The 27,615-nt window shown below is 42.7% G+C and overlaps 2 protein-coding genes across 3 annotated transcripts in view; one reads left to right on the top strand and one right to left on the bottom strand.

Moving 5' to 3' along the window:
• MAP3K21 (mitogen-activated protein kinase kinase kinase 21) overlaps window positions 1-17,586 on the bottom strand; it is a 42,115-nt gene extending 24,529 nt beyond the window's left edge. For both annotated transcript variants that reach the window (XM_074863147.1, XM_074863148.1), the window contains exon 1: window positions 16,790-17,586. In XM_074863147.1, coding sequence (XP_074719248.1) covers window positions 16,790-17,540 — 751 coding nt within the window. In that variant the 5' untranslated portion in view covers window positions 17,541-17,586. The remainder of the gene's footprint in view (window positions 1-16,789) is intronic.
• Window positions 17,587-21,649: 4,063 nt separating this feature from the next.
• PCNX2 (pecanex 2) overlaps window positions 21,650-27,615 on the top strand; it is a 161,367-nt gene continuing 155,401 nt past the window's right edge. Inside the window, exon 1 of the mRNA XM_074863133.1 lies at window positions 21,650-21,802. Within this exon, the coding sequence (XP_074719234.1) occupies window positions 21,650-21,802 (153 nt within the window). The remainder of the gene's footprint in view (window positions 21,803-27,615) is intronic.

Here is a 27,615-nt window from a genome sequence, read left to right as displayed (position 1 = left end):
AACCCACATTCCATTTGCAGTAAGCTTCTTAACACAGAGTAGAAGAAATGCAGGCCAAAATGGTACAGACAAATCAAGAGCTCACCAGTCAGCACCACCAGAACAAGTTAAATTCATGCAAGAGTTTTTATACTTTTATACCAGAATCAAAGACCTATTGTTTGCTATTCCATTTCAAACATGTTCAGCAGAATTCCTGACATTCCTTGTCAGTCAATGTGACCGAAACCAAAAACAGTCAGTCTTGCAAAAGGTAATAACTGGCATGTGACCAAGTTTCATCCTACAAAGGGACAACATTTCTTAGTGGTTCAAACTTCCCTTTCCGGCTGGTAGCCAGGAAAACAGCAATACTATACACAGATTACTTAGCAGCTGGGTAGTAAAAATGCTGAGCATAGCCAAGTAGTGTTCCGTAAGTGCTTCCTTCGCAGTAGCCTAGCAACCTTTACTATAGCATCCTCCTGCCACTTCCACACTTCCCAACCCTTGCTGGCTGCTAACCTGTGAGAAGTCATTTTGCAATCTCGTGCTTACCCCGTTCACTCAGCCCCCACTTGTTTCTTTTTCAAATCCTTTAAATTGTCTTTTCAGGCTCCAATACACCTGCAATGTTAAGTTGGGTAAGAGCCAGTTTAGCACTTTTTGGTTTACATTAACGTTTTTCAAACTTTTTATTTTTCACAAAGAGCAAAATTTATACTTACATTAGTTCCATCCTTCTGACAAACACATCCTAAAATATTTAATAGTACAAAGCCCATTTGAAAATAAATTCAAACCTACCAAAAAACCCCAAAATTAGATTAGGAATGCAGAAGTGCAGGAAAATCCTATGCCCACCTCATTTATTTTGACATAAGCAAAACCAGAGACTATGACTATTTCTGAATGATTCAGAATCTAAGAAAAGGAGACTAAGTTGGATGTGAGAAGACTACTTTGTGCAAACTAGCATAAAACTTTATCTTGGACTGTTATTCAAACACATGCTACAGCCAGAAATAAACATTTGACTAAATATTTCAAGGACATGTATGTTTCCTACCAGTTACGTAATTTTCAGCTCAATTCTGAGTTTAACACACCTCCTTTTGTGATTCTACCTTTCTGCAATGAGATCAAGGGGAAAGTAAATTTATTAACATCATAGCAGCAGAGATTAGGGTGCCATATACTGGGCAGTCTTTGAATATAAGTAACAGCACATGCCCAGAACCATTTACAGCTGGGGAACAAAGAGATGTTATTGCATGTTATTTTCAGTAATTCCATTAAATATAAATCAATAGGTTGAAGATAAAAGCCAAAAAAATCCTTAAATCTGAGAGAAAAATGAAAAAATAAAAATGCTATGTGGTAAAGTGGTATTGACATTAGTGGATGTCCTAAAAATTAAAGACACTTTTGACAACGCAGCAAGCATACGTGAGGATTCTAACAGCATCCCCAGCAAAGATACTGTTATTTAATCATAGAGACAAAAAACCTTACACTCCTAAGTTGTCTAATGTAACTAAAATGAACATGGAAATCCAAGTATTACTCATCCTAGCTCACTGAAGGAAACAGCTCATAGAACAATGAAATAGTTTAGGTTGGAACAGACCTCAGGATGTCAAACCGCCCCCCTCAGAGAAGGACTAATGTTGTAAAAAGTGTAAATCTCCTATCAAACATTTTTATGAATCTGTAAAGTTATGGCACTATGAAAGAATAAAAGTAAACATTATCTATATTCAAAACAACTGTATTGTATTCACTCAACTACAGACATTAATTTAATTTAAATGTCATCTTAGAATAGATTTTTAAGAAAACTAATTAAGGACAGTAATTAGGGACATCAAGGCATAGAAAAAGCAGCAAAATTATAGCAGAGTTCCATTACAAACAGCTCATGTCACAGTAATCCCATTTTGTCCTGATAGATGGTTTCTTAGAAAGGGATAAGGTAGCACACTTGAGTAGACGTGAGTACTTTCTAGGAAGTTTAATCATACAGACAGAATAAGCATTAATCAAAGAATTCTGTACAGCAGTTACATGAAGAAAAATCTTAAGAAACAAGTTATCAGGATGAAAAGGCATCATCACTAAGAAGCATGTTTGCTTCAAATGCTGATATGCAATCAGAGTAAAAATACAAGGTGTGTTTCAAGAACCGACAGCAAAGTTAGAAGATACTGCCCACTCTGAAGACGACCAGATCATCACATTAGAAAACATACAAAGTTGGAAGGGATCAATCACAAAACCTACAGCTATAAAGCAAAGTTGAAGGAAGAAGAAGTGGCCAACTAGTCTGGCTAACAGAAGGAAAACCAAAACAGCAGTTACACATAGTTGCGCAACTAGCTCATGCAATTCTAAAAGGCACTAAAAAGGCTTTTTTAGTAGAAACAAGGAAGTATCAATAAAATTGTACAAAGCATAAGACCTTATATGAAATACTAGAACTGCACGTGTTCAACGACAGGAACTTAAACTGGAGCAGATGCAGAAAATATAAGTAGAATAGTTAGGAACCTGTAGTGTCTTTTATATAGATAAATCAGAAGAGCTTGTTCTTTTTTCTAGGCTAAACAAATGTTGAGAACAGTTGTAAGAACAGAAGTTAGCCATATCTATAAACAGGATGCAGACCTACAGTACTAGTGCTCTTACTGATAAAATATATCTTAGGTGTCCTGGCTCATCCATTTTACAGGTATGCTTGTGATTAAACTCAGTTCTAGATCTGGATCTAGATCTAGGGTGGGGAGAGTCATATCAGATTTCAGGATATTGTCTCTTTTTCCCACCCCCCTTTTGGCGCTTCTCTGCAATGTAAAGCACAGTTTACTCCTCATAAAAGTCACAAGATCCAACATATACTCCTGTGAAACCTAATGGTTCCTGAAATAGCAATGCCATTAATCTTTCCTGCTTGCTTTCTGCGTTATCATAACTACAGTTGGAGTCTTTTTCTACTAATCTTATGGCACACTTCAAGTATTTTGTGGTGTAACAGTATGCAGACAAGATGTTCTGCACACTTATAAAAACTAAAATCTATCACACAGTTGCCCAAGACTGCAACAGAACTGGACCTGTTGAGCCAGCTGGCACTTCCCAAGTCTGTGTTCCTCTAATTAAAAAAGAACCGGCAGTATCTCGCTGTTGAATCACTACTGTACCCATACAAGCTGTTCTCAGTCAAGAAAGGCACAGAATTTAGGCTTGAAAAGGAGGTAGAAGTCCAGTAAAATCCCACTCAAAGGCTCCTAGTCCCTACCCTTTCCTGCCCCATCCCCTTCCCAGCACTCCATCTCCAAACTCTCCCCTCTGGCAGTAACACTTGCTTTGAGCTACTGAGCAAAAGGTAAGAAAGAGATCAACTGCACCAGCTCAGGTTAAGATGCATAAAGTGGCAGTCAGATCTTGCCAGATTTGGAAAAGAGCTGCCTTCTCTGCTTCATCTCTTCTCTTGTGAGCTTGGGTTAAAATTTTATTGGGAAAAAGAAAAAAAAATAATGAAGTGAGAGGCAGGATATGGACAGATAGGATGTAACTGGTCAAGAAATAATAGAAAAGAGAACATTTAGACAAACCAGATTTCTGGGGTGCATGCCTGCTCTACCAAATTCAGACAGGTCCAGAACTGTACCTCCAGTGCTTTCAGGACTAAGCTGAAATTCTAGAGAGGAACTGAAAGAATTCATTTAAACTGCAAGCATTTTGTTTAAAGCATAATTTTAAATAAAAGGCTCACATTCTTGCCTCAGCTTCTCTCCTTTTTAGTTCTTAAAATTCATGTAGCTTAAGAAACAGTATTTACAGCAAGCCCAAGGGAAGCCTGGACAGACCTTTGGCTGGCAGCATACCCAGGAAACCTTCACCTAGCATTAAGCTCTTAAATGCTACTCTTTTAATGCAGGTTACTTCCTACTGTCTTAGTTTTCTTTTTGTTACTAAATGCATATAGATTATGCTTCTCCAACCTTATCTGTCTCAAAGTTCCCATTTCATTTGACAAGTTTCTTGAAATCCAGACTTTATTGCAGTTAAAATCAGTTTTATTTCATAAAGTATTCCAGCACTTTCAGGTGACCATTTTCAGTTACCAGCCATTTAAAACAACTGAGTAAACAAGGTATTCTGTAGTAGTTTAGATGTACTGAATTCAAACTATCTTTTAATGCTTAAATCTAAAAAAATACCATCTTGAAGTACTCAAGCCTTTTCTATCCCTATCCCTATCCTTTTTATAACTTCTACTATACCCTCTTTTAGCATACTACGAACAAAATAGATACGTTAAGCAACCGTATTTTCTCAGGTTAGCTTCTTGCCACCAACTGCTTCTTGCTACCTTACCTACAGTTTGTTAAGTAGCTGTCAGTTTATGCAAATACAAGCTATTTAATAACATAGCTATTTAAGTTACTATGATTCTAGGTAAGACTGCCTACATGCCCTCTACATTTACCACCACTGATAAAAGTAATTTTTCGAGAATACCAGACAGAAAGGAAAGATGTCATACTATATACCTCTACTTGCAAATAGAGCTCATCCAGACAATGCTGCCAATGTCATCCATTCCCGTTCCCCCGCACCCAGTCAGTTCCCCTCTCCTGTTTGCAAGTGAATCTGGTTCCTGTTAATTCACTAAATCAACACCCAACAAAACCAGGACAACCCTGTATCTGGGAACAGGCAGGAAAAAAAATACTTATTAAACATTGCATGTTCAGTTAACAAAACACAGTACCTTGTCAATATTAAGAGACCTACCTCCGTTATTTGGAGCTGTTGTCTGGTTCCAGTCGTAATTAGAAATAAAAATTTTAACACTGCTTATAGAAGCTGTGCCCAGTTTTTAAACTGCAAATTAGTTATCACAGTGAAAACATTAAGTGTTTAAACCACAAATTAACTATCACAGTAAAAACATTAACTGATCAGGACATCTTCAACACTTATAAAAGATGATACATTTGCCTACACAGCACTGCTTCTTAAATATGTTGCTTTTCTCCTATGGATTCTCAGGATAACAACTGTTATCTTCATTTCTGTAGCCAGTATGTGTCAGATTACAATCACCTCTAGCCTAAATTTAGAGCTCACCATCAGCAAGGGAATTTCATCCTTTGAACACTGATTACATAGGCAGGAGGCATTTCTCTACTTTTTATTATAGGGATACTTTGCTTCGTTATTATCTATGTCCCTTTACAGCAAGCATACAACCACTTCCTACTTTTCACACCAAATTAAAAGTAACTCAACAACAGTTTGTTCTTAAATGTATTTGTCTGAAAACATCTAGCTTAAAAAAAAAAAAAAAGAAAAATAATCATACCTCACAGGAGCCAAAGTACATTAAAAAAAAATCCTGAACAAAGTGTTCCCAATTGGAAAGCCAAAACAAGACAAGACTTGACACAAAAAGTCCTTGACAGCACAAATTGACAAATACACACCAATCCCATAAGAAAAACACACCCCATAGTGGGATATGTGGCACAAGAAAAATCACTGAAGCATGAGAATGACAGGGAGTCACCTGGCCATCTGGAGGGAACAAAGGGAAAAGAAGAGAAAGAGGGATGAGCGATTTCAACAGCTTCAACACACCTTGCATCACCACTTTTTGCTTCCCCTTCGCTTCTTTAATAACCATTATGAAAGCAACTTTGGGCAAATGGAAACTTGAGAGAAAGAAGCAGTTTTAACAAGTTACTGGCACAGGCTGCAGATGCTGTGAATTACTTTACTGCCTGCCATTCGTGCTTCACTTGCTGTTCAGATAGTTCTGTACTGCAAAACTGAAATTTCTATTGTGCCGTAAGAGGAAGTACCAGAGGTAACAAGTGTTTATAATTAGCCATTCAAATAATCATCAGTTAAACAGTAAATTCTGAAAATGCAGGATTTGGATATTTCATCAGCAAAAAAAATCAAAAGTGGATTGCACACTAAACTTTCTCAAGTTTTCTGCTTAATAAAATATTAAGCTTAGTTCTCCTATTTAAATAGCACATTTAAGAAAAGTTACCTCATTACAGCAATTCCTCCATAGATTTACAATTACATGCAAATCAGTCAACACTGAAACTGAGCTTTAAAACTCAAAACACTCAGTTATGCAGCATCTACCAGGAATGTCCCTACTTACCTAGAACAGCAACTACTTTCTTTTAAACTTTTTCTTCTTTGCTTGCTACTAGTTTTTAAAAGGCAACTATGCAATAAAAACAGTGACCAAAATGCAGGTAGATTAGAAACAAATGCTAAGAACAACTAGTAATAATTAGGTGGTGAATCAGACACTCCTAAGATAATCTTCTAGTTTCAAACTCTACAGAACAAAGTGGCATTCCTTAAAGAACACTACCTTTGTTATGAAATAGTGATTTATTTATAGTTTTTATATTCCTAAGAAAACAAAATGCAAGGCAAACTAAAGCTATTATATTCAAACTGCAAAAGGAGTCTTAGCCAATATATAATGCATCAGGTACAGTTTCCTGCAACAGAAACTTTCAGAAAATATAATAATCACGTCCCTGATCCCCAATTCAAGACCTGACCATTTCCTTCAGAACAAAGTAAAACAATATACACCATACAGCATTCACCAGGGCGATGCAGCTGAGGTTTATAATCTCAAAAATGGCATCCAGGGGCAAGAGCTGACAGAGGTTACCTTTCTTCAGAACTAACAAGTTAATTTTGCTATCATGAGTCAAATCACTTTTTCAAGATTTAAAAACCAAGATTATTTCATTCAAATTGGTTTTGGATTTATAGTTAATTTTTTTGAAGTAAATGAACATGACTTGATGCAATTTGGTATTTTAAGCTAATCAGGAGAATACACAGCTTCTGAATACATGCAAGTGTTTACATAGTTGGCATCCTTTTCCTGATCGTAACATATTACACTCAACAATTACATGCTTCCTTGTTGCTTTATTTTTTGTGATCTATATCAAGGAGCATTTGACATGTTGAAATTAGAATATTTAATGCACAAAAAATCACTTCAAAATTAAAGGAAGTTTAGAAAAGTTTAATATAGATACATACATAATAAATTAAAAGCACATTCTACCTTTAAAGGTGACTTACTAACCGAACTGAAGCAAAAGGGTGTAGGCTGATGTCACAACCAGGACTGTAAGAGCTTGCTGTCACTAAAATACTTATCTTTACCTCCTCTCCAGTTATAGCCCCTCATCCTCACAGCTGTTTTCCCCCCACACTGAGTCTAGCAACTGGGTATCTTGGGAGACTCAATTAGCCAGATAGTTCAGAAGAAAAGTAAGCCTGCAAATAAACCTGCTTAGAGTAGTTTTCTGCTATATCCCTCAGCTGATTTAACCCAGACCCACTGACCGTGCAGGCAGAGATGAGTAGATGCTGCAGACATGTGGGAGTGGGGAGAACCTGTGCCCAGAGATGGGTGGGAAAGCCTCCTTGCACAGCTGGCTGCTAAATGAAGCCACACATCACCTGCTGTAGTGAGAAGTCAAGCAACATTTCAGAATTAATAGATCTAACTCTTTTACATCTAGTTTTAGTCAGAGATGTAAAGATAAAATCCAGATTTGCTACTTCTTTCCATTATAAAATCATCTTCAATAAAATTTACTATTGAAAAGAACCAGTTGAATAAACTGAAAAAACAAAAAACAATTTCTCAGTTCCTTTGAAGATGCCTACTTACATGAATCCAGACAAACTCTTGTGGTAGATGATGCTTACTTGAGTTTATTCACTGAGTTCCCTTAGAACCTCAGTAGTTAACATGAAACTCCTTTAATATAATTTCTATGAGGAATTTTACTAGGTTACACTCCATAAAGAATTCTGACTTTCGTTGTCAGCTTCTTTTATAGAGAACATTTGAAAGAGTCTTACTGCTTTAAAACAATTTTTGCCAAACAACCTGTTTCAGAACATAGCAGAAAAAAAAGACAATTTTTGAGCCCACTTTTTTTTTTTTTTTTTAAATACAAAACTTGGGAGGAAAAATTAAAAATCAAAATATATTCTGTGGGGTAGAAGGATTCCTGTTCCAGCCTTGCAGTTTCTTCAGTAGCTGAGGAATAGCCCCTCAGGACTGTGCATTTCCAAGAACTCTAATCTTCTTTAATAGCAAAGGCAAAACACTTATTTTGAAATGAGAACTCTGCAAACTTGGCAGTGTTCTCTTTCTATTTGGGAGGAGAAAATGGAAAGGAAAACCTGCTCTTTTGACTCAATAATTAGCATAGCATTCAGTAATGAGTTAAAAAGTATGGTTTTTTTTTTCCTTTTTACATAACACATGAGGAAATAAATGCAATTAGTTTCAGGAAGAACAATGACATCTAATCCTAATGGAAAAGAAAAATCACAAAACTGCTCAAACATCTAGAACTAAAATATAATCAGTTCCAAGGGTTAATCTGTCCCATAATGAACCACAGCAATGAAGTAGTTACTCCTGCATTTTTGAGAGGGAGGGCCGACTTATCAACTCCAAGTTAATAGCACACCTGCCAACACACAGATTTTAGTCACTATGAAGAGAACAAAGCATGATTATATAGCCAACACTGGCATGTCTAGGACTGATTTAACTGGAGCTATGACCCCACACAAAAAAAAGGTTAAACTTGGCAGGAAGCTCCAAGAAGGAAGAATACTTCTGTGGTGACATTATACAAACACCTAACTTTTCCATCTTACCATATATATAACTTTTCCATCTTACCCATGACTTTAAGATGCAGTAAGTGGGTCAAAATTTAAACATCCACTTACTTTCAGTTACTGATCTGAGGTAAGCTCTCAGTAACATGGTCAAGCAAGGTAAAAATGGTGAAATTAGTTTTAAACTGCCAATCAGTGAATGTACATTTTGACACCAGTTGTTATTTTGGTACTGCTACTACAGACAGACAAGTAATTTGATATTTAATATATCTTATCTATTTTTAGCTATATCTTTGTTGATTTCAATGCCATTAATTTTGCCTTTAAGGACAAAAAAACCCAAACCCAAAGCTCAAAAACAAACAAACAAAAAATCACTGCCCTTTTTAGAAGCATTACTACTGAAGGTCACTGAGATGAATTTCAATGGTTTAAATTTTAAGAAACCATCAGAAATAAAATTAAGGGACAGAAATTGCCCATGCTGCAAACACTCCTTGCAAAAGTTCATTGTACAAGGCCATCCTGTTTCAGAACTTGAAACACTGAAGCATGTTTCAAAAAAAGTTACAGATCGCAAACAAAAAGTTATTCTCTTTTAAGGTCAAAGAAACCACAAAACAGCATTCAACATCCAAACACAGTTCAACGATGTGTTACTTGTCTATTCTTTTGAGGTTACAGAACATAACTTCTCAATGGAACTTTTAATATTTGGTAAGAAGTCCAAAGGCATGCACTGTGCTTGCAGTCCCAATGGCGGGGGGGGAGAATAATCTGTAACTGAAAACCCAGTTATATCTCCATTTTTTCTAATGCTAGGCTAACACTATCAATGCCCAAATCCCAACCCCAATTTGCATTCTGTTTATTTAAGTACAATACCTCATTTCACAAGTGCTATGGTCAGCAGTTAAACTTATTTCTCACTATTTACGGGAATGAACAAAATCGTGTAAGTATTTTAACAGCTAATGAGACGTGTTTAGATGTCTGTTTTTTCACTGAATTCTATGGAAATGTGTTGCTCGCTCAGTGCAGTTTTCAGAGGCAGGTAGGTATGTGACCATATCCTTAGGGTACCAGCTTTAAAAAAACAAAACAAAACAAAAACAACAAAAAACAAAAAAAACGAGCCAACTAATGCTTGAAGTCTTCTTTAATATACAAATATTACAAACACTCTAATCCTAAATCCTACGCTTCAATTTATATGCTACCCCAAACCAGAACTCTTTCAGAAAAGACAGTCAGCAAATGTGACATACAGACTAGAATGTTGGGCATGAGGAGGTCACCAGAAACACTGGTGCACATAAGTCTCTTGCAGAAACCTGCTAGGAAAGAGTTCAACATGGAGAAAGAAAAAAAGGAAAAAACTTCCAACAGCTGTAAACCAGATCACTTGGTGTCTTACAATAAGAGAGAGAACAAAGACAGAGAGAGGAGAAAAACATGAAGAACCAAATATGATCCAGAAAAAGATCAAAGTAACATTATTCCTGAATTAATTTTAAAAATTAATTTAAATAAATCCTACCTGTTAAAAGATGCAGAGTCTCAACACCAAATAAGGAACAATTCTACAGCTGGCAGATGGACATAGTTGGGGAAACATTAAAATGAAAGTCTGTATTAAAAATGAGTTATTAATAGGGGTATTAAAAGTTCATGGATTTTAAATTAATTATTTAAACATTTAGCTAATGTTTCAGCCTAGAATCTTGTTTTCAGCATTAAGGACTATATGTAAATATACTTGAGCCTTGTTAACTTTGAGGGAATTAGTTCTAAATTAATGAGCATTTTTTTCACCTATTACTGTCCAGACTTGAGATACGGAAAAACATCAAACAGTAGCAAATTTAGAAGATAGTAGATTGAAGTGAAATAAATGGTTATTGCAGTTAACTCTCCGTCTACAAATAAAATCACTGTTCGATGTTACTCCTTGTCTGAAGGCTTATAGACTGTACAAACAAGTACTGTGCTACAGAGCAGTAGTTCACAAAATCTCATTTGATAGATATTGCATCAAAATAATTAAGTTCCTGAATATTAATTTTAAATGCTGAAACACATCCTTCAACTGGAAATTAACCACTATGACATTTTAGTGCTAGTTATTTCTACTGCAAATTGAAATAACTGCAGCAATCAGCTACTCAAAATTTTTCTTTCTTGAAGTCCAGCATCTTTCTGAACACAAAATACAACATATTTATATGCAGCAAGTAAATATATCAAGTGAATATAAAACAGACATAACACAAAATGTTTCCTTTGATGAACTGGAAAAAGATACACTATAGCTCAGGGCTGCTAAGCATTTGCTGCTCCCACAGAATCCAACCAGCCTTCAGGGTCTCTGAAAAAATAAAATCCCTATCTACATAGTCTGAGCACACATCAAATAATGAAACAAATTACTGGGAGCAACGTTTTATGAAACAAAGTAGAACATTTTCAAGTGACGTAACTACATTCAAAAGAAAAACTTAGTAGAATTCAATGGCATGCTAACTTTTAATAGACCTTCAAAAGAGATGCTGTTTCCCAAATTGATGAAATGTTGCAATCCTAACAGAGTTTGCATGAGGGTGGTTTGATTTTGGTTTTTTGGTGGGTTCTTTTTAAGAATACTAAGTGGACAGAGTTATTAAAACTAGAGCTCCTTCCTGGTATACACTTCCAGATGCTTCAGGATGTATGTATGACCTGTTCTTATGTTGTAATGCAGCAGCATTATCTTCACAGCGAAGCACAAGGCAGGGCTACTACCACTCACAGAGATGGGATAGGAAGCTGGAACAGTTTATAGATTTATGCAATTTAAGTAATTAAGAATAGCGCAAAGCATTTAAGTGCCATGACTTCCTATATGAATACAGAATGAGAATTTACAGCATAAGAATTTTAAACTGCTAAATAACTTCTGGCCCCACTATTTTATCTGACTAACATTAGTCAAAGCAATACCACATTCTCAGATATATGGTTCCTATGAGTTTCATGAAAGTCAGTTGCCTTACGGAAGAGGAACTTCAGTTGGTTCTGCCAGAAAAAAAATGTTCATTCCTCTCCAGATCTCAGAGAGGCCAGCCAGTAGGAGCTTAGCTGCTAGTCAGGCAATACCAGCAGTTTCAAACTAATTACAGCATGTGCAGCCTGCTACAGGAGGTGCAGGAGTCACCCAGTACTGGAGATGGGCACCCTGGGACAGCCAGGCTTAGCCCGGCAGGGACACTGGGGATGTGGAAAGGAACAGGAGAGCACAAGTTCCACGAGTGAGAGTGCCACGAGGAGGAGAGAGAGATACAGAATACATAACACTAGAAAAATCAGGGGGGTTTAGTTTTGTTACAGTGTAACAGGTGAGCAGTAATTGGAGCAGTGCTATTGACAGAAACAACTCCACCTTTCAGTGACATTAGAGGACGTCTTGGAACTTTATTTCCAAAGAAAATTAGATTGAAGCTCAAATCTGCTGAAAAGTCTTCTCTGTCTTCTCCCTCAAAACTACCAAAGGCAACTGTAATAAAACTTAATTTTGGGTTTTCTTGGTAATTGTACATTAGAAGATCCTGACTTTCAAACATTGAATAACATAAGTAATCCTTACAGCTCTACTTGTGATGTGAGCAAGCCCTCCCTCTTCAAAACAGAGTCAAGAGACAAATTATGCACCCCAGTGGTTTCAGAATAAATAAAAGCAGTTCAGAAGATGGCAGATAGGCTTAACTCTAGTTTCTTTCTCTTCCTCTCCCCAAACAGGTAGCCTAAATTTGCTAGGTGGAGAAGCTAGAGACAAAGTACTTTTTATGAGTTCTTGAAAAACACCTCCATCTTATTTCAAAGGTGTTTAATAGCATAACTTGAGCAATTCTGCTGCAAATAACCTGTAAGACTAAAGAAACAGAGATAATTTCCTCAAACTCCAGGACACCTTCCCTCATCAAAAGCAACTGATTCAACTGTTCTGTCAAACCACGTCACACTTTCTTTTGAGGTTTTAAAACCAAATTATTTCTATTTTCTGACTGCTTTTCAAGAGACTAGTTTGAAGAACGTCACATTAAAGTGGATTGTCTAATTGCAGTTTCACTGTTCTCTTGTATGTTTGATTCCTTCAGATTTCAAGTATTGCTCTCATTAGTGTTGTCATGTCCATGGCCTTATCCAACAATCCTTGAAACTCAAGCTGTCCTTGACTTTCAAAAAGTAATATAAACTCTACACACTTCAGAGAGCAGGGGCTGCAAAGGAACCTGGGATGTCAGAGGAGCTGGTGAAAGCCATAGCAAACTGAACCCTACTCGCATATCTATCTACAACAAATGAGTACAGAGTACTTTATCAGTATTGTGTTAGTAGGCATAATCTGCACAGAATCAACTTTGTATTCATGGATGGGTTTGTGTCATAAGCAAAATATTCTGAACTTTTTTTAACATTTCCTACAAGTACACAAAGCTGCTGCACTAGAGATAAAGTGCGTTGCTTTTTGGTTTTTTTAAGGCAGAAGTTCTGCCCAGTCTGAAATCAATCCAGAAACATGAACCCCTGCTTTCTCTACGCTAGACTTCAGAAAGGAAAAACCTTACATACTCTACCTGAACACATCACTAGCTTTCTTCAGAATACTAAAAAAGAATCAGGAAAGGCTGCACTGAGCTCTTAAACAATCATAGGTCTCGTAACTAATGGGGTGTCCTTGCCCAGAAGATAGCAATTTGATTCCTTCCCAAGAAGAAAAAAGTTGCCCTTTCAAAGAGTCATCAAAACAGCCAATATGTGCTAAAAAGACACATATAACTATTAGTGTACAGTCTTGTAGATGAATTCCTGTTTATTTTCAATAAAACCTAACTTCTTTATAATCAGCTGGCACATTTAAGACTGAGTTTGTACCCAGGAGATACAGTTAAAAATGTTCAAGTATTTTCACAATTTTTAAGATATCTGCTTTTCAGTTATCGTAACATTTAATTCAGAATTCCTTGACTATCCACGATGGTTTGAAAACCACATTTTCTTTCAAATTTTTTCTTCAAGTTTTAGATAGGTAAAATCCACCTCTTAATCCTTAATTTTAGATTATTTCCTAATCTATAAAGTATATCTAAGAACATAAGAACTGCCTATGAGGAAGTTGTTCTCAAAATAGACCATGTTCTTTTTCAGAGTAACTTCTCACCATGTCACCTGCACAAGGTTTTACAAAGCACCCACAATTTGCAAATCAACATTTGAGGCCATGGTTACTATGCTTCATTTTATCCCACATATCTAAAGCTAAAAGTGTTCTTTACACCTCTTTTGTTTACTTATGAATAACCTTTAAATACTAAGTTTATTTTACATGGACTCCAGAACTGAAGAAATTCTGCCGCCAACAAAACTCGAGTAATCCCTTACCTCCTTGTTCAGCCCTCACAACCAACTTTGTCGGGTTTTCTTCCCAATATAGAAAACATTTGCATAGCTATTTATTTCCCTTCTCTTGCTTTGGCAGAAACAAAAACCCTTTCCCACCTCCCAAAAGGAGCCCAAGGAAACTTGCGCATACAGACCTAGACAGTCACTGCTGTTAATAAAATCCTGCTGCTCTCATGGCTCTTCTGTTTGTGGCACCTCCTCTCCAGTCACAACAACTTGGCATCAGTGAAACCGCACTAGATATGCTGTCCTATAGATCCCAACTCCAAGAAATTGCTTGGAGAGAAGTAACACACTTGCCTTTAAGATGCTTGCTTTGCCTGTTGCCTGCCAACCACAAGCCCAGACACATATCCTTTCTGGATCAAATATACTGGTGGAAGGGGCTCCTTCACTTGGCTGGAAAAATTAGTTCCTGCCTATTTGCTAGGGAAATAGTTTGGGGAGCATTCCTTGCAACACCATGTTAAGGGCAGTCATTCTTGTTGTTATTACCAAAGGAAGAAAAATTCCTTCTTAATGAAAATAACTGAGCTAGCACAACACTGATACATTTTGTATTCTACCTAGAACTGCTTAATGATGAGCACTGAACCTCCACCATTAGCAGTCCACCGAAAGCAGTGATGAGCAGTTGAGGAAGGGGGGCTGCCAGATCCCCATTTTCAGGTATAGCCACTGCTGAATTGTTACTACCCACACCAAGCAAGTCGATCAGTTAACCCTGGCAGCTTTCCACTCCCACTATGTAAGACTGGAAAAGACTGTAGTAGAAGAACAAAGTGAAATCTTCAATGAATTGATGAGTTAACGGGGAATACTGTCATGATTTGCGGTCATTTTAAATTCACATTGTGGAACTCAATTACTATAGTATATTGTACCACTAGCACACCATTGTCTTCCAATGTTACTGTTTAGTTGGATGATCAAGAAACCTAATTCTATTTAGCATATTCAATACTGTCTTTAAACTTCACTAAGATTAAGAAATGTGGGTGAGAAAACTAAGTAGCTTGTTAAGCGCATGTGCAACAGGCATGAGTAATGAAAGCCGTGAATAGGCACACATGCTGAGGTTATAATCAAAAGCATATTTTTAAAATGCTCTGCCATTATCCATATACACAGAGATGATAATGGTAATCAGTTCACAGCAGTAACCAGCTCAGCTCCAGGTGCTACACTGAACCACAGGGTTACGAAGTCACTTCAGATATGGACTTTGCCATTGTCAACTTGGGAAGCCAGCGTGCAGCAACCCACTTTGTCTAAGGAAAGCCGCTAAATACTCAAGGTACAGCAGCTCACTCTGCACACAGCAACAAACTAGGAGGGCACAAGCTGCCTACAGACAACTTGCTAGAAATTAAGGTGCTGGCATGACCCTAAAGGTACATTCCAAGAGTTCATCGTCTTGCCCTACAGACAGAACCACAAATGCAGCTGAGCTAGGTCCTTTCTTTATCAAACAAATAGTGAAAGTATTCTCAGGAACAGTCCCATGACTGAGCCTTGTCTTAACAACCCATGCATGATGACCTTCAAGACATGCTGCAAAGGCCTTTTAAACAAAGTGCTTCAAACTTGAATGAAGCTTTTTTTTATTTCTGCTGCACTACTTAAGGACTCCTAACTGGAAAAAGAGTAACAGACTGCTGCACATTTGGCACATTCAGAACAAAAAGGAAAGAGAGTCGAGATGGCTTCAGACATTTATGGAAGCACACAGATTTCCAATTTCAGGTCACCAATTCAAAACACAACTATAAGGGCAAGTCATAAACGCCTCTATTCTAGTAAGCCAGCCTTCCAACAACACAACTGCCAAAATCTTAGATGCTCTCCTATCGACAGATGGACCAAGAATCCATTAAGCACGAATTGAGCAACTCCCCTGCTCTTTCAGGTGCTTTTGTCCATGCCAACGGCTGAAAGCGAATCTGGCAACTACACAAGAGTTTCTACTGTTTTTAAGCTACTGTCTTTTCTGTCTCAAAGTTCGCTAAGCGGAGGAACTTTAGCAATGCTGAATGCATGCAATGAAAAACAGAAACACCTAGGGCTGGCTGGCAGTGAAACAGAAGTGATACCCTCATTAAGCTTTTCCTTTACAAGGCTTGGTTTACTGTAACTTTTAAAAAGCTAGGGCTACACAACGTATCAGAATGAAAGAAGTCTTGTGGTTGTGCACAGGATTTCATCCCGCTTCGCTTTTATGCGAGCTCCCGCCAGAGAGGGCAGGACTTCGCTCTGCCTGCGTCGCAGGTAAACCCCCTTCTCCCCACCTCCCCACAAGAAGTCGGTGACCGGCTCACACCCACGGCAACCAACCTGCCGCCGGCCCCCGCTGCTGGCAGCGAGTGTCCCAGCCACCCACGTTGTGACACCCATCTCCCGGTGAGAAGGGACCCCCGGACCGTGGCCGTCCAGGCCCGTCCGCCCGTCTCCGCAGCGAGCCGCCGCCACGGCAACTGCCCCCGCCGGGCCCGACCGGCCCCCGGGCGGGCAGCCCGAGCCGGGCCCGGCGCCGCGCTGCAGACCGGCCGCGGGACGGGGACCCCCTCGCTGTCGCCTCCGCCGCCCGCGGCGGCCCGAAGGCCCCTCTTCATCACCCCCTCTCCCCTCCCCACCCCGTTCCCCGGCGGGGACTCACTGTTGCTCGACTTGAGGTCCCGGTGCAGGATGGGGACGATGGCCTCGTCGTGCAGGTAGAGCATGCCGCGGGCGATCTGCACCGCCCAGTTCACCAGGATGTGCGGGGGGATGCGGCGGCCCCCGCGGGCGGCCCCGGCCCCGGGGGAGGCGGCGGCGGCCAGGGCCCTGTTGAGGGAGCCGCCGCGGGCGAACTCCATGACGAGGCAGAGGTTGGGCTCCCGCAGGCAGACCCCGTGCAGGGCGATGATGTTGGGGTGCCTCAGCATAGAGAAGAGCTTGGCCTCCTGTCGCACGCTCTCCGCCGTGGCCGTGATGTCCTCGTCGGGGTCCTGCCGCGCCGCCTTCACGGCCACCTCGCGGCCCCGCCAGGTGGCCCGGTACACCTTCCCGAAGCCCCCCACGCCGATGATCTCCTGCAGCTCCAGGTGCTGGAAGTCGATCTCCGTCAGGCTCCCCGCGGGGTCCCCCCGCCCGTCGCTGCCGCCGGCCCCCGCCGCCGCCGCCGCCCCGCCGCGGGGCTGGCGGGTCACGTAGTTGGCGGGGAAGATGCCGAGGCGGTGGCGGATCTTCCCCGCCCACCAGCCGTCGTCGCCGGACACGGCCGCGTCCTGCGACAGCACCTCCACCACGTCCCCCCGCCGCAGGCTCAGCTCGTCCTCGCCGCTCGCCTCGTAGTCGTACAGCGCCGTCCACAGCGGGCACGGACCCCCGCCGGCGGCAGCCGCCGCCCCGGCGCCCGACAGAGCCATGGCAGCGACCTCAGCCCCAACGACCGCCAGCGCCGCCGACACGGGGGCGCCCGCCCAGCCGCATCCTCACCTGCCGCCGCCGCCGAGCGCGAGCCGCGGGAGGGGGAGGGGCGGGGGCGCCGGGCAGGGGGAAGGGGCGGGGCGGGGTCGGGGAAGGGGCGGGGCCGGCCCGGCCCGGCCCGGCCCGGCCGCCGCCGCCGCCGGGCTCCGGCAGGTAGGGCGCAAGCGCGCGCGGAGAAGGCGGGGAGGGGCGTGCGGTGCTCCGCGACCTCCCTCCCGCCTCCCGCGCCTGAGCCCCCGGGGATTGGCCGCCGGCCGTCACGTGGGGGTGCGGGCCCGAGGCGGGGGAGGGGGGAGCAGGCGGGTGCGGAGGCAGGCAGGTGCCCGCGCCCGCCCTCCCACGCGCGCAGACTGGCAGGCTCCGGCAGCCGCGCGCGCGGCTGAGGCGATCGCAACGGTCCCGCCCGGCCCGGGGAGGAGGGCACGGACACACGCACACGGACGGTGTAACGGCACCGCCGGGCCACCTCGCCGCTGGCAGCAGTGGCCCGTCCTGGCCCTGCGCGGAGCCGGGGAGAGGCTCCTGGGGAAGCCCGTGGCCCCCGGCGCTCGGTGAGGTGGTAGCGGCGTCTCGGTGCAGGTCGCCCTCAGGTGCCCGCCCCGGCCCGCTTTGTCCCTCGGGGCGGCAGAGCAGGTCGAGGGTTGGTGCCTCCGCCGGCAGCTTCCTCTTTCCTCCGTTGTGCGGTGTTGGGACTTCACCAGAATAAAGCCCAGGCGGCTTCTGAAGAAACCGAAGTTCCCCGGTTCGTGTTTCCTTTCCCACCCGCCTCCAGCGTTCACGTCGCTCTCCCGTGCTCGCTGCCCCGTCTGCGCACGGGCTGAAGGGTCCCGGCCCTGCGGGGCGCGGTCACACAACGCCTTAGTTAGGAGGCTGCCTGGGAATCGCAAATGCTGTGTGTGTGCTATTTCTGAATAAAGGTTTTCCTGGTTTCAGCTGGAAAAATCGTATTCGTCTCTAACCTGCAGTAGTTTCACTGGAAGTGTGTGGGCCGGGGACGCAGCCTCTGCTCGGCGGGAGCGCGGGACACAGCGGACTCAGCCCCGGCAGGTCGGCCGCCGGCAGAAGGCCCGAGGGGGATAGAAAAAGCTTGGGGAAGGTGGCGGACGTCGCTGCTGGGTGGAACAACCTGGTGTGATGAACGCTTCAACTGCTCCCCCCAAAACCCCCCTCCGCAGCACTGTACATCCCTACATAAACACAAGATTTGCAGCTGGATATCACAGGGCTAAGGTTCCAACATAAAGAAAAAATGACAGTATCCAAAAATTGTAAGTTCTTGTTTATCACACAGTCTAAACTGTCTGTAGTTGTACACACAAGGCAAAAATAAAATTATGCAGAAAGTCATTTACTGAACCATGGTAACCAAAAAGAATGCAAAACCAGCGTGTCTATCAAGTCTTTTCCCATTTCCTTTAATATAAGAGATTGCCTTGCAGCTATTCAGAGAGATAATTACAAGCCTTTTCCTTATCTGCATATTTGCCTTATTATAAAAGCCATAAAGTATGTTGTAATACAAGCATTCTGCCACACAAATTCTACCTTGAACTTTATCTGTTATCTAAAAGAATCTGCAGGAACTAATTAAGTGTGGAATGTTTTGGGTCAGACAGGGTATTGCTTGCAGTACAGTGAAAAGTTTAAATATTTATTTAGAGCTATTATTCCAAAATTTGCTCTCTGAAGCACCATTTACCCACTAGCAGTTGCTACACTGGGGTTATTCTTTGTTCAGTGTTTCTGCAGCACCTAGCGCTCTAGGGTGTCAGTATACAATTGCTGTTCAGAGGAGTTCTGGGGATGGAAATGATGTCGGAGCGGGCCCTGCGGAGCACCGGTCGTTTCTCTGATGGCACCAGCTAGCGGGGTTACCCTGGAGAGGAACCGCGTACCACAGGCAGGGCTGTCTGCTCAGGCCATCACCAGCGCCTCGAGAGAGAGAGAAGCGGTCGCATTTCTCATCTTCAGCACTCCTGCAGCTGTAGGTGTAGTGCTGTGCTTCTACGTTGTGTCCAGAACATCTATCTATCCTGAGCTGGAAATCACAGGAACCTTTCCTTCCTGCAAGTACTGTTATGCCAAAAAAAAAAACATTATCCAAAGATGAGGAAGAGTTGAAAGGTCTGAGTGATGGGCGGACAAGTCACCCTAATAAGACCCAATGTTATATCCACTCCAATGAAGCCTGCGTTACCTGCAGCTTCCAAATAATAACCAACATGAGTTAGAGGTCAGAAGAGGAGGCAGTTTTGCAGAAGCTTTCCATTTCCACCTTTGTTTACTCATCTCTCTTTTTGGGAGCTGTGTGTGTAAATGAGCTTATTTGCCAGTATGTGTGTAGAAAACAACTTCAGTAGTTTATAAGTCACACATCAAAAATACTATTCATAGCTAGCTATTGCACTCGATTCAATCATTACATTTGTATTAGCGAACTTTGTCATCTTTGAAAAGAATTTACAAAGAGTAAAATAAAAAATTTCCAGTCAACAAGGGAGAGGTTTAGATAAGATGAGGGCACAGGAGTAGCACTGCTGGGACCGTGCCTCCTTCATACAGATCAAGAGACTTCCTTGCTTAGCAAGGACACACCAAGCAAGTACTCGAGCCCTGCAGCTACAGCTTCCCTGAGGGTGCCTGTGCTGCTGAAGGAAACGGTGCCGTTCCTCCCCTGCTCCCAGCCGCTTGTTCATACTGCTGTATCATCCCTCCCATCAAGCCAACACCAGCACCCAGCATGGCCAGATCGCCTGCAACAGCAGGAAGCGAGCTGAGATGTGGTTTATTGGCTCACAAATATTGTTGTTTAATAGCATCTTTGGTCTCTTACCTTTGTCTAAAAAACCCATACAAAGCACAATGGAGCAGCATGTTTAGTCTATGAAACTGTAGCCGCAGTCAGGAGCAATGAAAGTAGGGTTAATCTGGTGAAGTAATCTGCAAGCTGCTTGCCTGCCTCCATTTCATACATGCCTCCTTCACAAAACTGACCACAATAAAAGTCTGTACAAGTGAGAAAGTCCCTAGAGGGGTTGATGAGAGACATGCAATTGAAGTTCACGGCTATCTTCTGATGGCAGAGGGTGAGAGGGAGGAAGCGCTGCATACACTCAGGCGTTCACGGCTCAGCCTTACGCCCCTTCCCTCAGGGGCATCCCGTAGGGATATGTCCCATATCCTTCACTGCCTTCAGCCACCCCTACTCAAGGCTTCCACTTGTCTCCATCCTCCATTTCAGCTCCACTCTTCGCTGCTTCGCACACCTGTGCTTTGCCCCCCCCCCCTCCTTACCTCTTCACTCTGCTAATTTGAGGTCAGCTACCATGAAATTCTTTAACGCAGAGCAGACGCTGTTTTACCCTAAACTCATTCTTGAAAGAAACCGAATGTTTTTTACAGAATTTCCCCACCTATCTGACTAAAATACAGCTCAGAGCCACACAAAAAGGTCAGCACCGAAGCTGGGTAGAGCTCAAAGCTCAGAAACTCGTGATGTATTAGCCAAAATTCATGACCGGTCATGAAAACAACGCGGGGGGGGGGGGGGGCGGAGTGTGATCGCTGAGGGGCGCAGCCCAGCTGCCTGACGCCGGTGCTGCCCCTTTGCCGCGCTTTTTTTGCACCTGTGAGCCAACCTCGGGGCCGCCCGGGGCGGGACGCCGCGGTGACGGACACGTCCGCGCCAGAACTCCGCGCCCCCCCAAGGCAGCCCGCCGCGGCTCGGCTCGGCCCCTCTCCGCCCTGCGGCCTTCGTGCGCTGCCGCCCGCTACCGGCAGCTGTGCGCGGCCCCCGCGGCCCTGCAGTGGGGCAGCGTCCCCCGCACCGCAGCGCACCGGGGACGGGCGGAGCACTCGCTGTGCCCGGGGCGGGGGGTGGCGGCGGCGCCTTCCCGGCGGCGGCGGCGGCGCTCGGGGTGGGGCGGGCGGGATGCTCGGCGTCGCGGGGCACCATGGGAGAATCCGCGGGCGCCCGGCATGGCGGCGGCGGCGGCGGCGGGTGGCTGAGGGGCGGCGTTGGCGGCGGCGGCGGCGGGGGGGGGCGGCCATGGTGTCGCCGGCGGCGCGGCTGGTGGGTCAGGGCGTGTGGGCGGCGCTGACCGGGGGCTGGTACCACGACCCGGAGCAGGGCGCCTTCACCAACAGCTGCCACCTCTATCTGTGGCTCTTCCTGCTGACGCTGCCCATGGCCCTGCACCTGGTGAGACCCGGCCCGGAGCGGTGGGGGGGGCGGCCCGGGGGGGCTGAGCGGGGAGCGGCGGGTCCCGCCGCGGGCCCCAGCCTGGGGGCAGCAGCGGGAAGGGCATGAGCGCAACGGAGAATGAACTGACCTCTGCGGGTGGGGTGGGGGTGTGTGTGTTAAAAAATAGGTATATCGGGTTTTACGTGAGGATTTTGTGTCTAAAGGGTATAGGTAAGGCACGCCGGGCGTGTGGGTTGGGGCCGGACCTCTCATCCCTGGTGAACCCAACTGGGCAGGGTTACGTGGGAAAGGGTGTGATGCCGGCCTGTGCAAATGCCCTGTGACCCTGGCGAGGTTTGTCCAAAAAAATCTCTTTTAGAGACTTTTTTTTTTTCCCTCAAGTCTGCTCTAGTCTTACCTGCTGAGAAGGGTAAATAAATGGAAAAATCCCAATATCAGGTAATTTATATGCCTTGCTGAATATCATTGGTGAGTCACATGGCTTTTCATGACATGCAGTTCCCTTTGCTGGAATTTAAACATTACAAATAAATAATTTTAGTAACTAGAACTTGCTTGCCAGACTTTAAAATTATTTTCCTTGGAAACTTGAAACTTTTGCTCTTTTCTGTCTCTTTTCCCACTGTGTGAGAGAAGCTTAAAAGTATAGTTTGCTGGATCACTGCATCCGTTCATTAGTGTGTTCTTCAGTAGTTGTAGCTTAATATTGCCTCCACTGGAAACAATTTCTATCCCTTTGGTTCTCACAGTAATTCAACTGAATTCTTAGCTGAGTTCTGTAAAATTTTTGTTTTGTTGGGTAAAATTTCTAAATAGGTCTCTTTGCCCTACATGGTCAGATATTGGCCTGATTTTCAAAAGCAAAGAGCATTTACAAATCCTTCTGCAATCCCAGTGAAAAGCAAATCTTGTATTTTTAAAAATCAGTTGGTATACTGTATTCTGTGGCATAGATTGCAGTGAATTCTTGTAAGCATGGGTCATGGAGTTAATGAGCCAAGATAACAATATGCTTTCTTCTGATTGATAGGGTCTATTTCCTATGCAAACTAGCAAGAGTCTTTATATTGTAGGATCGACTGTCAAAGTGGTATGTGTGATTAAAAAGAAAAAAAAGCAAAGGTTAATTTTTTTCCAGTTGGTGTAAGTATGTATCTGAAAGAATGCGTATTTCCTTGTGGGAAACTTCTGAACTAATAGCATGGAAGAATGCATGCGGAGTTGCACAAAAGAACACTAGATACAAAGATTGTAGGTCAGAGTTAAAGTGAAAAAAAGGATGTTATTTAAAGGGAAGGGGAGAAAACCTAACTTATCTACTGAACTCTCTCTCGATTCATCTATGCCTGTCTAGATGAACTTGCTTTTCTGCAGACTGGCTGACTTTCTGATGAATCATCTGGTTAAATGCAGGACTTGTGTTCTTGAGCTAATGTATTGCTATGGGAATTCTTTATCCTCGTTAAGAATAATGCATTTATTATGCTGGATGCTTGAGAGTAAGGATGTCCTTAAGTATTTGTTTTCTTGCTTTTAAGTGGTTGGACTTTGTAAACTTTGTGCAAGACATATTCTTTCCACTTAGAAGATTGAACCTGCTTTTTAACAAAAGATTTTCTTTGGGGATTTTTATTTATAATGTTAGTAGTGTTTGGGATGATATTTATGTTACAGACTTGACACCAATAGTTTTGGATTCAGCTAAAGCAGTCACTGACATCTCTTGAAATGGCAAAGTGAAAATCTGAGTACTTATTTCTTAAAATTTTTCCTTTGCTTGGGATAATCTTAATCACACTGTTGTCAAAAGTCAGAAAGTCTCTCTGAAACAGTTTGGTTTGAATGAAATGCAAAACTTATCCAGCAATCTTTAGGTTTTTCACACTGGCTCAGCAGAGACGCGCTGACAGTAGCGTCTGGAAGCTTATAGTATCAAGTTGTTTGTCGTGTGGATCGACGCTTTCATTCTCTAGCTTTGTCAGCACAGCTTACTTTGGTACTAATGGTTCCGTTATTAGCTTCCCCACCCTGAAAATGCAGATCTGTGTTTCCATCTCTTCTTTTTCTTATTTATGTTTGTAGTTGTAAATACAACTAAAAATGTACGTTGGATATTATTTGGACCATCATTGCTTTTAAAATCAACTTTCAAAATTGTAATGATCTCTTCTAACTTTGCCATGTCAACTCTCATAATAGATTAAGAATTAAAGTTGTCTTATTCCACCAAACAGTCCAGGGTTCCCAGGCGTTTTTTGCATGAAAATAGCGGTAATTGTTATACAAAGCCACTGGGCTGAATGCAGCACCAGTGAAACACCAGTGACGATACAGATGCAACTTTGGGAATGCTTGTACTATAGCTTATTTTACAAGCCACAAGAGAATGCACATCCCCATTTTGGTGAGTCATCAGAATGGCTTAGTGAGTGGTTCTTCTGCCTGTTGTTGGACAGGAAGCCCTTGAACTTACAGGGTTGTTACTTCTCCTATCACAGCATGATTTGAAGATGTAATGTGTAAGAAGTGCAGTATAAGGGTGTGGGCACATAAATTACTCAGAGGTAGGCTGTAATAAAACTTGCAGTGTGTCAGCTGCTTCCAGTCCCATTCAGCCACACTTTACCCCACATTGTCTCTCTGTACAAGTAAGGATACATATATCTCTATAAATGAGAGGTAAGCTACACCATACTTACTGTATTTATTGTGTGATAGGATGCACACTTACAACTGAGTGTACATCCCTGGAATCTTTTTTGCTACCTGTTTTCCCGTGTTTTATCCTGTGTGGTTGACATCTCATAGTTATTCATTCAGCTAAATTAACATCAAAATATTTATTTTTGGCTCCAATATTATATCTCCCACTCATATTCAAGCCTCATGACAGTGGCTGGCTGCATATTTATTTGGTAATTGCCTTGTTTGTTTTCTATAGTACACAAAGGCCCAGGTGCAGCACTGTCTTGCTTTAGGTGCATCAGGTGGGATACATCTGGCTTTAATCAACTTTAATCAGTCATTCCAACTTACAAGGTGTGGTATTTTGTTCAAAGGTTACACACCTTTATATCAGGAAGTATATACCTCAGTCACCTCTACCTTTGTGCTACTTGTATAATGTTAGTAAATGTGTGAAGAAGAATTTGGCCATTTCTCAAGGAGCAGTCTCTGGGCAGGCAGAAGCTCCAAGCAAAGGTCCTCTCTGCATGGACAGGTCAGCTCTGGTGTGTTTGTAGTAGTAAGTAAGGCCACATTTGGGACGCACCAGCCTGCATTTTTGCCTGTGACCCCACGCTGTTCTGGTGCGGGGTATAACAACGGAAGCTACTGGAAAACAAAAAGTACATTATGGTTGAGTTTTTAATTGGGCAAGAGCAAAGAAAGCTAGAGCTGCAGCTTCCACAGAAACCTGTGGGATGTCATGAAGCCTGCTTTCTAATGAATTTGTATTTGTGGATGGGTTTTTTTTAGCTTCTAATAAGATGTCAGCTCAACTGAAGCTTTTCCTGTCACTGGGACAGCACTCAAAAGGCCAGAGAGCTGTGTGGGTTCCTCTTGTTAATGCAGGAGGTGTGCTGCTGTGACCTTGTCCCAGTGGGGTGCGTTCTCTCAAAGTTAGTTGAAAGTAGCCAAAGAATTAAAAAGTTATTCGGCAGAGGAGATGGAGAGAGGATGAATACACAGGCACATGGTGTGATTATAAAACCTCGTTTCCATAGGAAACCAGGCTAATTATAACTATGGTGCATCAAAAGTGAATCTATCATCCAATTCCTCAGTGGTCTATAACTTAATTCCTCTTTAGCTCAAGCAGATTTGATAGCTTTCACCTATCTGTACCTGGGAACACCAACTGCAGTCATATGACACTTGTACCCTTATGCAAGAGGCCTGATTCAGAAAATCAAGGGCTTTCCCTTCTCAGCTTCATCTTTCTCCTAGTTCCTCATTTGGGCAGATAGCAAGCTGCTGGCTTGTGCTAAGCTTGCCCCAAGATTCAGAATATTAAGGATGAGCTGGCCTTATTATACCTAGGCAGGCTTGGGATTGTGAGTTTGCAAGGCACGTATATGGGGAAACTGCTCTATATCTTGGGCAGATAGGCAGGGAGATCACAGGCAGGCTCAGGGCACATCTCCAGTAGGTCCGGTGACAAGACAGGGGTGAGGACATGCAGTGCTCAGCATCTGCTAAAACTGGCCCTCTTTTCCACTTGGAAATCTAGGAGCTTCCTTTGATTCTCTCCTGTAGCGTGCTCTATGCATGCATAGACTGCATTACTGGAAGTCTATTTTTGTTGTGTCCTCTTGACATTATTCATATAATATTTATTAAGCTTTATGAACATCGCCTACAGAGCATTTCTTTCCTAGTGGCTTATTCTGAGCTGTTACTTAATAAGTGGTCAGCCTGTGCCTTTTAGTGTATAGTTGAAAAGATTCCTTGGAAAGTGAACAAATCTCTCTTTTAAACAAATCATTACAGATACTTGGCTATCATTCTTTGTGAAACCAAGCATTTTTAATTCGTGTTTTGTAAATACATTAGTCATAAACCACACATTCTTCAACCTCATCCACCAAACCTTATACCCTGTGAGCATGGCCTTGCCAGCTGATCTTTTTTCTGGCCCGGATTCACTAGAAAACTGAAGAATATGCCTAGTTTTGGTATATACACAGTATCACAAAGTAGTCTTAACAGACTAAGCCTCAACTTGTAGAAGGTAATGTCTGTCTTATTAGGGATCATTAGTAGTACGTACATGCTAAATAGCTTCTCCACTTCTGTGTAATAGATTCTTTGTATATGAATCAGAATTGTCATTAAAAAAGATTTGCCTGAAAATTTTCACATGTACATCTTGAAGGTATGAAGTCTCACTAAGCCGAAAGCAGCAGCAGAATAGCAACCCACTTGCTTGTAATAACACACAAATGATTCAACATATTCATTTCAACATCAAGATAAATGTGGTGACTTGTTTTAGAGATGAAGTAAGTGTGCCTTGTTCCTCCCTTCCCTTCACCTGTGTGGTCACTGTCATTTGTTTATGAATCTGAAAAGAATTCTAATCTTTTACATCCAAATGCTCCTTGACCTGCAATACTGATACTTAAAATGATAGATTTGGGCCCAAAGTAAAGTCTGTTCTTAAAAATTAACTTTATTAGTTTTTTAGCAAGTCCTGAGCACTGAAAATCTTTTTCCCTCGCTACAAATTGTGTGGGGATGTAGTAATGCTCTGTTTAAAAAACAAAAACCTGAGAAGAGATTAAACTCACTGTGAGACTGAAACTGTGTAACAACAATATATAAGGGTGTTCCATGACTATAATGATAAAGGCTTTGGCCCTTCAATTATAATCACAGAATTGTCTAGGTTGGAAAAGACCTTGAAGATCATCCAGTCCAACCATTAACCTAACACTGACAGTTCCCAACTACAGCATATCCCTCAGCGCTATGTCAACTCTACTCTTAAACACCTCCAGGGATGGGGAATCCACCACCCCCCTGGGCAGCCCATTCCAACGCCTAACAACCCATTCTGTAAAGAAATGCTTCCTAATATCCAGTCTAAACCTTCCCTGGTGCAACTTGAGGCCATTCCCTCTTGTCCTATCGCTTATTACTTGGTTAAAGAGACTCATCCCCAGCTCTCTGCAACCTCCTTTCAGGTAGTTGTAGAGGGCAATGAGGTCTCCCCTCAGCCTCCTCTTCTCCAGACTAAACAACCCCAGGTCCCTCAGCCGCTCCTCGTACGACATGTGCTCCAGACCCTTCACCAGCTTCATTGCCCT

The sequence above is a fragment of the Strix uralensis genome, chromosome 3 (genome assembly GCF_047716275.1).
Source record: "Strix uralensis isolate ZFMK-TIS-50842 chromosome 3, bStrUra1, whole genome shotgun sequence".
NCBI lineage: Eukaryota > Metazoa > Chordata > Aves > Strigiformes > Strigidae > Strix > Strix uralensis.
This window is presented reverse-complemented; position numbering and strand designations above follow the sequence as displayed.